A 13,205-nucleotide genomic window follows, 5' to 3' on the forward strand; every position below is an offset into this window, starting at 1 on the left:
ATTCGTAATCTAAATCAATCCAGCAGCTCCAGTCTACCTGGTGAGAGCAGGTTGTGACGTTCAGGCCACCACAGGCATGTCAAACTACTTGAAGGAGAAGAAAGGAAAACACAAAGAAACAAGACACTTGCTGTGCTGTTTGCTCACGTGTGGAAATATAAATATTCGGTTGACCTTGTTAATATGCATTTTGAATGTTGAATTTTTGCAACCGAGTGCTTACGTTTTTCAAAAAGCCCTCCCTCCCCTTTCTACCCTCCCGCCATGCACAGTCGGCGCAGCGCTAGTGCTCTCTCTGTCTCTATCAAACATGAAATGCCTAGTAAAAATAAAAAAAAATAAAAGGCTTTGATGGAGTTGGTTGCAGAGTGTTAGAGACCGAAATAGAGTGAGCAACAACAAGGCTTGGGTTCAGTGTGACTGCTTGCTTGAGGACCTCCGCTGATACCAGTGCAGAGATAATTTAGTTGACCAGATTACGCGGCTAACAGAAAGAGTAGGGTCGAGATGTCTGGCTGATTCACTGAAAATACTTGAAGTCATCCATTTAGTAGTTGAAAAGAGAAAAAGGAGGACTGAGCATGTGTGTCGTTAGATAGTTGAGGGAGACAACCAAACACACTGGCTGTAATTTCCTACATCTTCCCATTAAATACCGCCCCCCCCCCTCCTCCCCACCTCTACTTGACCTTTTGCTAGCTCCTAGATAAATGATAAGACATGGCGGCAATGATTCAGTTGCCAGGTGGAAAGCACTGAGCAGTGGGAGAGAGAGTAGACCACACACACACATAGACACACACACACACAAACAAGCTAGCCTGGCTTCCTTCCGTCAGTGAGTGTCGACATTCCCACCTCTAATACAAGCAATTTGCAAACAGTAGGTGAAAGAGAGGCCGTGTTGACAGCTGTGGAAAAGACTGCTTCTATTTCTATCCTCATTCATCCTTCATAATTGAGACACTGAACCCGCAGCTCAAAAACTTCTCCAGGAAACGTGACTACCTTTTGGCCTCATATTTTCAGTGAGTCAGATGCCGTTCGGATGAAATCATGATCATGTTGTCACCATTGCCTCATCGAGTGAAGCATCACTTTGTTTTATCGACTTAGCTCAAGACAAAGTTCAGAGCGGGTCAACTTGGAATTGATTGTATGATGCATCGGCCCTCTTGTCTTTGGGCGTGCTTCTGCTGTTCAGAGTTGCTAATTTGGAGAATCGTCAATCCGTCGCAGGTTACTGCAACAGACATGACGTTTTTCTTTAAGAGCACAGGAATCAATCACTGATCAATTAAAACTTTTTCTTAATTCCTGAAACAAGCTGACTGAGAACAAAGTAAATGAATACATGGGAAGTTGAAAAGGGGGCCTTACAATCAGTAAAGCTGTAGAGTCCACAAATAGGGATCGACTTGTGTTTACTGCAGTTGGTAACCAGTGACTGGGACTTACCTCCGGGTCTGTAAACAACATCGTCTTCTGTGATGAAGGACGTAATTTCTCCATTCTCTGTGCGCTCGTAGCGCGACTTCTTCTTGGGCATCTTCTTTTTGCCCTTCTTGCCAGCCTCCTCGGCCGTGCCGCTGCCTCCGCCGGTGCTGCCATTGTCGTTGTCCTCGTCCTCGCTGTGCTCGCTCTCTGCATAGTTCTTGGCCCCGCCCTCCAGCGTACAGCTGCGCCGGGGCCTGGAGCACTCACTTTCACGGTCACCGTCCTGCCGGCGGGACTTACCGGCCTCTCTTTTGTCCCGGTCCCTGTCTCTGTCCCTGTCCCGCTCTTTCTCCCTTTCCTTCTCTTTGTCGGCCGTCATGATCCGCCACGTGCCTTCCTCAGTCCTCTCACGGCTGGGCCTCCGTGAAAGGTAGACTGTGAGCCTGGGCTTCAGTCTTCTGAATTTACCAGTCAAATCCAGGGAAAATTTGGCCACACCAACAACCCCAGTGTTTCAGGAAAGCTGTGGATGAAAGAAGAAGGGCAATTAGCATCAGCCTCAATTACCATTATGTTTACATTACAAAGGCAACACTTTCTAAGTAAAAGCTTTGTTTTGTACTGGAAGAAGTCGTTTGTAGGTGAGAAATACAAGATTAGTTGGTGGAGATGAGGCAGCTGTTCTGACTCTTCACGACATCACGGTAATTGTTGGCTTCCCCCCTCCACAACCATGCGTACTCTGGAGAGCAGCTTTATCAAAGAACAGAACCTTCTAGCTTCCTACTCCAACATATTTCAATTTGTTCAAAGAAGTGCTAAAACAGGGTTATTAAAGTGTAAAAAGGAAAGTAGGCAGACAAGTACTTAATGTACAGTATTTGTAACACAAAAAGGGAAGTCATAACTGAAGGTATTCCTGTGCTGAAAATGAGGCTCACTGCCAAAAGAATTCATCAGGGACGATGTGTCGAGGTTTTTTTTTTCAGCACAAGCCGCTGCTTGTCGTTTGTGAGGCCACGGGAAAGATGTAGCATAAAACTCTGACAGAGTTAACAGTCTGGCTTCTCTGCAGACCATTCGTGATGACACCAGGCTAAATTCTGCTCATCTGTGAGCATGTGTGTGGTTATGTGTGTGTGTGTGTGTGTGTGTGTGTGTGTGTGTGTGTGTGTGTGTGTGTGTGTGTTCTGGCTTACTGGACTGCACCCCACCCCAGCCCTCTGCCCTGGCTGACAGTCACCGCTGTGTTAATGTGAAGTGACAGCTCTGGAGGGAAGAATATAGCAATCCACTGGGTAAGGAAAGGGAGATGGGGTGGGGGGTTGGGGGGGTGAGTCAGTCATTTGCCATGCCTAGGTCCACTGCCACTTTCAGCTTTCTCCACCCAGCTACCACTTTCTCAATCAATCCTCCATAAACAGTGAAGTGGGCAACGCTGAAGTCTGCACAACACTGCCTTTACACACAGAGCCTACAAAGGAGCCTACTCATTTACTGCCAGTGTTTCCCTCCTCCACACCCGCCGCGACAAATTAACTAGAAATAGTTATTACAACCCCCAGAGGGATCAGAGGAGGCAATCAGCGCCCAGCGTTACCGTGGTCGTGATAGCAGGGAGGAAGAGGGAGAGTGAAAAATGAGGGAAGGATAGAGAGTGAGCCAGGTAAAGCAAAACCAGCAGAGTGAAAATTATACAGCAATATCTGCAAGTGGACGTGCGTTTATTGAGCGAGGCAGAAACAATGTGAGGTGGAGAATAGAAGAAAAGTGGAAGGTGGAAGAAAGGATGTTGGCGGGCGGGCGCACACACACACACACACACACACACACACACACACACACACACACACACACACACACACACACACACACACACGCGTACAATGAAGCGCGCTCGACAACGGCACTCCTCAGCAGCGGGTGCTGTCATCTCGAGAGCAGACACCAACTGACAGGGCAGCTGCTCTTGTCATCGGCTTCTACACAAACACCGGGCCTGATTAAACTGCAGCTTCGTCACAGCCCCATTAATCACCTAATGATGAGTTACCAGGGCGACCACTGGGCTGCCGGCATATACACACAAGAACACATTAGCGCACATGGAGAAGATGCGAATGCTCAGGGGAGCTCCAACGGGCGCGTGCTTGCAAGGACGCACAACCACCACCGACACACACCGAGGCTGGTGTGCCAAAATACAGTGTGCTGCCCACCTCCCCCTTCTCCTGTGTGCATATCCGGCAGCGTGTCTTGGAGGTGTGAGGCGCATGAAAACATTCATGAAGGTAACATTTGATAGCGCAGCTCTAATCCTGAGGGCTGACAGAATCTGTGTATGAGCTAAGCACCTCTTCTCTCCTCTCCTCTAATCAGTAACATAAGCCTCCTACACTGAAACCAACAAGGACACTAAACTGTTGCAAATGGAGGGCTGACCTAGTCTTCTTTGATGTTGGGGGCAGTTATAAGCCTGTCAGTATCTTTACAATCTAGGTGCTATTATTGTGCATCTGGATGCACTTTACACAGCTGCCTCATTCCAAATTGTCCATCTCCAATTACATTCCTGATGTAAACATAATTGCATTTATTAACCCTCAAAGCAAAATAAATATACATCTCATGTTTCACTGTGTTATGTTTTTCCCTTGTCAATTAACAATATGTCCAACTGTCTAAGGCTAATGTGTTGCCGTGGTGCAGTCTGATGCAGATAATTGAAGTCAAACACACTCAGCGAGTAAAAAGCGGTGAGTCAGTTTGAAGTAGTAGCGCTGTAGCAATAAAAAGTCATAATGTAGTGATGGCAGAGAGGGAGGAGAACGAGAAGGAGAGAGCGATTTAGATGACTCTCCACTCACTACCTGGGAAGCTTCATAGAAAGCAGCGCTGGGTGCCTGGCCGATGAATAACGCTGTGAGGGGGGGGGGGGGGGGGGGGGGGGGGCAGGTGAGGCTCGGAGCTATTACACATCAATCACTGGGCCAGGACCCTTTGAAAGATACCAGCTGTCTTAATGGAAAAAGAGAAGAAGGGGGGGAAATGGGGGGCAGTGGCTGGAGAGGGGTTGAGGGGGTCCGAGCTAGCGGCACCTAATCCGCCATTTACATTACTGCAATGGAGTCAAGGGCTAGCAGCCAGCGGGGCCCCGCTGAAATACATTTCTCCTTTCCGTGCCTGTTTAAACGAAACCTCTGGCCTGAAAAACCACACAGTTTGTGGCTCGATTAACACATCATCCCCCACAATGGCCACACAGCAGGTTTCTGTTACTAAACACAGCTTTTTTTCCCCCTTCCCGTTCCCTGTCTCCTGAACAGCCTTTTAAAAAGCCATGTTTTATTCATTCCAATCACTCCCACATTTACGCAAATCCATGCTCATCTCTGTAGTTTTAATCAAAACCTGTCTATGGATAAACATCCAAATCATCGTGCTTTGCTTGAGTACCCATAGAGCGTGAAAAAGCTGGAGGGTTTCCGTTTTTATCCAGCCAAATTTTTGCAATTGATTATTTTGGATTATAAATTTGCAAGAGATATACATTTTCCATACAACATTCTACAGAACGGATAACACATTTCAACATTTACAAGCAAAAATCGAGCAAGAATATGACCAACACGGTGATCCACTCAGTTTTAGGAAAGAGACTGAAAAGTCATTCATGGCATATTCAATTGGAGAATTATGAAGTAGCAAAATGTGATTGGCAAGGATTTAGGGCCGGCTTTGCAAAGGGATTGAATGAAATACTCGCATGAATACAGATTAGAGGAGAACAATGTTAGCATGAATATACACAGGGTTATTAACAATGAGGGCAACTCAAATTGATCCGAATAAACCAGCCAGATCCTCAATAGTGCAGGGATCCTCGCTGTGGTGATGTCGAGCTGCGGCAGGTTTTCGTCAGCTCCAACCCATTACTCAGTGCGATCTAATCTAAGCTGCCATCCAAGCCCCCTAGAAACAACAGCACAATGAAAGGCTCAGCTGGAGGCGAGGAGTAGGCCACTTCATAAGGGATTCTCTGTGGTCTCTGCACCCTGCCTGCTTTGTCTTACCTGGTGCAATCATGGCTTGCTTTATTCTCGGAGGCCCTATCTGTTTTAGCTCACATTGGCAGGGCAAAGACACTTGTCTGCTCCACTTGTTTTTCAATTCACTGATGAGTAACCACATCTTTTTTCCCTCTGCTAAAGCTGTGCTCACAAAGGCTCTATTTTTAGCCGGCATCCGGGGTTAGTTTAGTAGGTACAAGCCAGGCTCGAAAGAAAGATAGCTTGGGGCTTTCCAACATCAACATTTAAACCTGCCTCGAGACTCGCATGGTAAAAAGCAAAGCACTGCTGCACGAGAACAGATTCTCATGCACAATGAAACTGTGTACAATAAACTGCCGCTGTCTAAAAGGATTAACCAAGACAATTTACAAAATCTCCCTGGGATAACCACAGTACCCGATACTTCAATTCGATTCCAATCAAAGATATTCTCTGTCCGACAGTCCAAAGGTACTTTCAGCCATAAGGATCATACTGTGAGCTCCACGGGGTCTAAGCCTCTACTCCATCTCCAAAAGAAGGATAAATCCCCCTATAGTCCCTGTTTGTGAGCTCTCCGTGAGGGCTCCAAATGGCCCTGAGGGGGCCGCTCCATAACCCAAGATGTCCATTATCTGCAGTCTGTGAGCACGGCTTCATTTTGTAGCCTAATACCAGCTACTTGAAGACACAGTACCTCTCAGTCTGCCATGTTTGTCTGGCTGGAGCGAAGCTGAAGGCCATTTCGGCAGCTCTGACTGCTTCACGAAGCATCATGTTTTGACACGGCTCCTGAGGGAAATGCCAGGGTTGTCCATTGTCACCCTTCGCCTTTCTTCCAAATGAGGCATTCTTGAGAAACGGTAACCGTGAGCAGGCCAGTAAATGACCTCTCCCAATGTGTCACCGAAGAGAGGTGCAGGAGAATGTGAGGTATTTGGTGGAAAAGGGCGTGCTCGTAAATGTGGCTCTTAATTGTGTTTCGCTGTAGATCCGTAAGCAGTTTCTTTCTATTTTTTTTTTTTTATTTTTTTTTTCATTGCGAATAAAGTGCCTGTTTCAAAAGGAGTTCTAGTGTCTTTCACCTTTGGGGAGGCACTGACGATTAAACATTTTTTTGGTGAATTATGTTGTTAAATGGAAAGGTAAAGCTGGGGTCAGGAGAGGTATGAATACACACTGGGGACACATGCAGGGCTGATTTGCACAAGAAAATATCTCCATCATTCATGTTCCTCCAAACATTTATCGCTATGAAATAGATCAGAGCTCTCGCACGAGGGGGAGGAAATGAGTTACATGACATTTTCTCAACCAGATGTAAAGAGTAAAAAGATTTACTGGGAAAGAGAAAAAAAATCAACAGTGATTTTGTCTACTGTTGAAAGGACTCTTGAGATTTTAATATTCGAGCACTCAATCATGCACCACTTCTAGTGATATTCCGCAATCAAATACCCCACTCTTCCTCCGCGATCTGCCTATCAGCCTAACGATCCTATCCATCAGTTCAACTCCAACTGGTTGTTCTAAATGAGTGCGAGAGGGGAGGAAATTTATTCATACGGCTGCCCTACATCCTCCAGCTACTCTAATCACTACGCCACACAGAGTGACGTGCCAACACTGAGGAAAAACTAACATAAATAGATTAGAGTGACAGATAAGACAGCTCTGAGGTTTCAGACTGACAGCACAGGCCAGCGGGGGCACTGAAGGGTGTCTTCAGGACCAGCTTCCCAAAACAAAGCCATTAGGTCAGCACACAAAACAATTTTTCCGCCTAAATTATTTAACTACGTGGTGGCAAACTCCTCGAGCAGATGGTCGGGGTGGGGTGAGGGAGTGGGTGGTGGTGGGGGGGGGGGGGGGGGTAAGGACAATCCCTCCATTCAATTTCTTACAATGATCCGGGCCAAATAACACCTCCACCTCTAGATACCGCAGGATGGTATTACCTCTAATTAGGAAAGGCTATTATTCCATATGCAAACGCCTCTCCTCTATCCACCAACCGTCACCACACTAACTACCTTGAGTGATTGCCATTACAAAATAAATAAAACAAAAGGATCACTCTTTTAAACATAGCTTCTCCTCTTGTTATTTCCCCTACATGCTAATTTCAGCATCCTTGCAACCAGAGCTATAACTCAAAAGCCAATGTGTAAGCACTGCGAATAGATGCTGTCAGTAAAGGTTTGCCAGTTGGAGATGTGTTTGTTTAAGAAAAAAGGGCTGGTTTAGAAAGCAGTCGGCGGGGGAGGTGACTAGGGGAGTACAATAGTCAGTGTAGCGTTCAACCTTGTCATCCACCATCGCATTCATGCAGGCCAGTGATCCCGGGCAGAAGGGAAAGCACCTTCTGCAGTGCGTATGAGGAGAATAATATGAATGATGAATCTGTAAGGTCTCCGTGCGGCTATTCATGCTTCTTAAACGATAGCCACAGACAGGACTGTGTTGTAAATATTGCTTGGTTCTGTGTGTGTTTCCCCTCCCTCATCAAAAAAAAAAAAATCAAAAAAAAAATCAAAAATAAAGCAAGGGGGAAGTGGTTGGGAGTGATGAAAACGCTGCTGTAACAAGCAGGATCTGAGTTCAGAGCTCCCATATCCTCTGTGGACAGCTCATAAAACATGCAGTGGCTGGGACATAGGCCTCTTATAGCGGTGGCATTTTAGCACACCCTGCCACAAGCACACAGGCCGCACACAGGTAGCCTGCAAACACACTCAATTAATTTTAAAGAGTTTGCAGGAGCCAGACCTGCATGGCTGACGACCAGGACCACAAAGATATGCTCGGGTTTTCACCTAAATATGGACATCAGCTTCGAAAGGCAACTACTTTTGAAAAATATTACCAACAGGGGCCTGGAACAATAGGCTTTTTGGAAAAAAAAAAAAAAAAAAAAAAAAAAAAAAAAAATATTGCGAATGGAGGCTGGGTATGACACAGAGTACAGTAGTGATCCACAGATTAACTCTGCCTGTTCATGTGTGAAATGGAGACTTGATCCCCAACTGATAGTGTGTTCTGCCTCCAGCAAACACAGGCCGCATATTTTTCATCCTTCCCGGCACCTTACAACTGCAATACATTGGATTTTTATTTATTTATTGCACCGTTCTCCGCGCGACAACAACGGCCCATTAAAAAAATACCGCCAAACGTTGCGTAAGTCAGGCTGACTGGAGTCCTGTTGTCTTTTTTTAAACCAAAGGTGAACAGAGCTGGCTGTGTGTCCGAGTTGCTGCGAATAAGCCGCAGATATTCTTGGAATGCTAATGTTAGGCTTTGACCGTGGCAGCTTCACCCGACTTCTCCTCTCGACACCGGGTTATTAATGACAATGAAAGTGCTACTTAGCCCTGCCTATGCCAACATCACACTGTTCAAATTTCAGGTGTGCTTTCTTTGTATTCAAATAAATAACATAATGAGGGGGAAAAAAAAAAAAAAAAGGACAGGAGTAGCTGCTTATACTGCACTAAATTACCAGTGTTATGAGACACAATTGTTAACTAATCCCATGCTTGCATTGTGTTTAAGGACACCATATGCTGCTTTCATGCATAGGAAATCAGCCTCCGATGCATCTGCCGTCGCAGTTGCTTGGATAAGATCTAGGAGGGCAAGGTTTGTGCAGCTACTCTCTTGTTAAAATAGCTTCCCGCTGCATCTGCAAGCTTATAAAAAGCCACTGAGAGCATATTCACTACAGTGCTGCATTCATCTGTGTGTATACACGCGTGTCAATCTAAAATGTGTAGGCCATTGAGACACACCACGTCGATGTATAAACAAAAATCGCTGCTGCTGCTGCTGCTGCTGCTGAGCAACTGTATTTGCAGTCCGGGTCAGACTATGTGCTCAGCCAATAAATGGCTGGAGTGTAATGTGGCTTGACCTTCTATCTTTCTTTCAGCAGCTCCTCACATATATTGCTGTCTCTCCTCATATATCACTCGGGCAAATGGCGTCCTCCACCCTGCTCCCTCCTGTACCCTCCTTAAAAGGCTGAGGGGACATCTTTGCCTGCTGTACTCAATTGACAGGCCTGGCAGCTTCCTCGCTGAGCACGAGGGGAGGGGGGAGGGGAAACGGTGCTCGTCGAGGGGAAATGCTGCAATGAATAATTATGTTTCATAACACGCCCCACCCCCTCTTCCTTTATTAGCATCAAACAATAATTAATGGGGAACAAGGGGCAATGAAGAGCCTGCTTTTCGCTTTCCGGAACAAGAGGGTCAATATGCCCTTCAACCCTTTCTCTCTGCTCACCGTCAAACAGGCAGACACCTCATCCCTCTAAAAACATGCTCTTAGCTTATTTATGATGCCAGTTGCTCCGCTGGAGAAAAAGCGGCATTCCTGCTACACTCAGCAAAACTGGCCGGATCACTTTACGCAGCAGTTCACTACTTCTATCTCTACACCTCTTCTCAGCAGCCCAACCCAGCAATTCAATAATGAATATGAAATGCCTCCTTATTGACGTCCATGGGAGTCAGAGCAGCTGAAAATGCGGGGCTATTGGACACGGGCTTGACTTGATTACGTTTTTTTGTTTAACGTTAAAAAAAAAATAATCTCTGATCAGCAGTAGCAAAGCCAGTCCTGATCGAATTAGCTTTGCACTAAGAGCTCCATTGATCTTGGCGCTCATCTGTGTAGATGAGGCCTAGAAAGGCAGCTGGTAATCCAATAGCGGCGATGGGAAGTGCTTCAAGGACTCTGCTGTGTTTACCCACCTATTTCCTACACAGAGGCAAGATGTTAGTGCTTGCCACTCACTGGACTGATTGGAAGCCTCGGGGCCTTGGGAGCGCCACTGAAATGAATAAGAGCCGCTGTGTGACCAAAAGCAAGGTACTTGAAGGCTGAAAGTAATTGCTTTCACCACAGCTATCATGTAATGAGTAAACAGCATGAATCAAGCAGAGCCTACATCAGTGTTTAAATGAGCTGTGCAGTAACACCGAAGTCTTTAACAGGTTTCACTTCATAACCCCAGCCAAAAAAAAAAAAATCTAAAATCACATCAATTCTAAGAATCTATTCACGAGATTTTAAGCGGAAGAATCAATGCAGGGAAATCAGGTGTTTTTTTTTTTTTTTACACTGATAACTTCATTGCAAGCGGCACTGACGCAAACCTTTGTAATCAATTTTGCATGATGTGAATGACATCGAACAAGCACCCAGAGGGCAGAGATCACGTGAAATGAAACAGAGCAAAACTAAGGTAGTAAAGGGCAAAACACACAGCTGTTTCTCTTTTGGAAATAGTTCAAGTGAAGTGCGCCTGAATAGTATCGCTGTTGTGTATTAACTATAGTGCTGCAGCCAAAACAGCCCTGTTTCTCTCTCTCTCACACTCTCACACACACACACTCTCACACTCTCACACACACACACACACACACACACACACACACACGTAATCCATCAAGCATTCATGAGTGAATACTCAATAACACACTGAGTGCATTTCTCTCATACATATCACTGCAGCAAGAAAAGAGTGAAAACTCTTCGGCAAGCCACAGACACACCACAAACGCACACTACTCTCATACCACACTAATAACCTTGGGCTGTCTACCAATGCCATGACTTTATGGAACAGTATGGGCTCTAAATAGAAGCTCAATTTCTCACCAGCAGTCTGTGACAGCTCTATTTCAGCCACCCTGTCATTAAATATTTATCTTAGCAGAGTGGCGGATACCAAGGTGATAACCATTTAAAAAAAAAAAAAAAAAAAAAAAAAAAAGAAATCTAAATCTGTGGCTTTTTCTGTCCCTCACGCCCCTGCTCACTCCACCACCTCAACAACAAAGTCCTATTTTTAAAAAGGATTATCTACAAGTGTTCCTTTAATCAGCGCGTGGCAGAACTGTAGAAATCCCTCCACAACAGTCCCAGAGGAATACCTTCCTCTGAAGCCCTATCAGGCAGAGGATCTCCTTCACCGACAGCAGACTGAGTGAGTAGGAGTGAGTGCGTTTGAGGATGAAAAGATGTGCTGCTACCTTGCTATGATGTCCTCTCCAACAATCTCAGAACAAAGGCCTCCATTTTGAAGTGGAGTCATGATGACACAGGACTCTTAAGGTCCTCTGTTGCTGTGCGTCCTATTGCTTTCCATCTTCTTTGTTAGCCTGCTGTTTGTTATGCTTGCGAGATAAGCCACTGTTGTGGGTGGCTGCCGGGTGTGCTACAGCAACCGGTGTACAGCTCGAGTGCCAAAGCCGACAGTCTGTGGGAGGGATTGTGGGCGTTATAGATCACTAGGAGACAGATGTCCAGTCTTGCCCCAATGCTGACTCAAGTACTAACCCCAAAAACTCCATGTTTGCAAACTGGACAGCTTCCTGGTGTGTCTTGTGTTGATTTTTATCAGACTTTATCATGGCAACCTTCCTCTTTTACTGGCGCAGGGCTCAGCAGCTTTGTTATTTATAAGAGGTGGAAGTCTACTCTGCTACAGCCTGATAAACATTACAGGCTGTCTTGTGGAGGCAAACAAGCAACCTGATTTTTGGGTGCAAAAATGACACCAGGTGTGAGCACACAAGGAAATGTGAGTTTGGATAAACGCTTAAGCATTAAACTCATACTGTGAGTGCCTCTGGAGAGCAGATGACTGGCAGGACAATTGTATCATTGACTACCATGAATGCAATGAGATTCTCTGCTGCACTACAAAGTGCCATGGTCCAGTGAGCAGAATCAAACCCTCTGAGCATCTGTTGTCTTTAACTCTCTTTGTGTTATTGTGTGCTGTCGCAGTTAATGGTTTCCTCAAGATCTCCATTTTCCACATATGATTTACATGTTTGAAATGCTCAGTTGCTCAGACGCAGGTTTGTGAAAGGGACCATTACTGCCAAGATGAATCCAAAGAGTGTTTGGGCAGAGCTTAGACATTTCATTTCAAAAGCTAGGTTGATCAAGAGAAAACAGACAAGGTATCAGCATATTGCCTTTCAGTTTCTCTGTGTTTACATATCTGGATTGTGCAGTCATCCCTTCCAGAGAGAATCACCGCCAGCAAAAACAACCCCCCTCCTCCACCCAAGCCTCTCACTGGCTGCCTCGACTCAGCTTGACAATCAAGTCCATTAGATCTTTCTGTGAATTAACACTAGTTAACTTAAAGCACTGACACGCATCAAGAAGAGCCATTAGCTTGTCTTTTTATCATAAAAAAAAAAAAAAAACAGGAATGATTTGCCAGTTCAGAGAGATCATCTCCCTACATGCAGCCTGGGGCAGCCCTTACTGTCTACCTCATTATTTTTGGAAGAACAAGGCCACTGATGAATCCTGTTGGATTAAACGTAAGGTGCTCTTGTTATGACCTGGCGCAGACACGCAGACACACACACACAAAAAAAAACAGTCAACTGCTTTAAGCTGCTCTTCACACAGACAAAAGAAAATGAAGTAACTCGCCAGCACTGTAAATATACAGATAAATCACACTCAACAGAGCTGCAGAATCAAAGAGGAATTGTTGGAGTACATTACTCCCACACAGCTGCACCTTCTGCAGTGAGAAAAGCTGTCAAATGTTGGCTTTTTTTGTGGAGACTGGCTGAGCTGACAAGTGCCAATGATACACCGTGAGTGATAAAGACATTCATTCCTGCTTAGAGAGAGTTCTTCCAGATGTGATAGTCCGCAATGCTCCAGTGCTTCATT

General features: G+C 45.5%; 1 protein-coding gene across 4 annotated transcripts in view; it reads right to left on the reverse strand.

Moving 5' to 3' along the window:
* The window catches only part of rerea (arginine-glutamic acid dipeptide (RE) repeats a), a 124,967-nt gene that overhangs the window by 72,048 nt on the left and 39,714 nt on the right, over positions 1 to 13,205 (reverse strand). For all 4 annotated transcript variants that reach the window (XM_069141630.1, XM_069141631.1, XM_069141632.1 and 1 more), the window contains one exon: positions 1,459 to 1,960. In XM_069141630.1, the coding sequence (XP_068997731.1) occupies positions 1,459 to 1,816 (358 nt within the window). In that variant the 5' untranslated portion in view covers positions 1,817 to 1,960. The remainder of the gene's footprint in view (positions 1 to 1,458; positions 1,961 to 13,205) is intronic.

This window comes from Embiotoca jacksoni, unplaced genomic scaffold (genome assembly GCF_022577435.1).
Source record: "Embiotoca jacksoni isolate LCO1_2020_lvr unplaced genomic scaffold, fEmbJac1.0.p SCAF_9, whole genome shotgun sequence".
NCBI classification, from domain to species: domain Eukaryota; kingdom Metazoa; phylum Chordata; class Actinopteri; family Embiotocidae; genus Embiotoca; species Embiotoca jacksoni.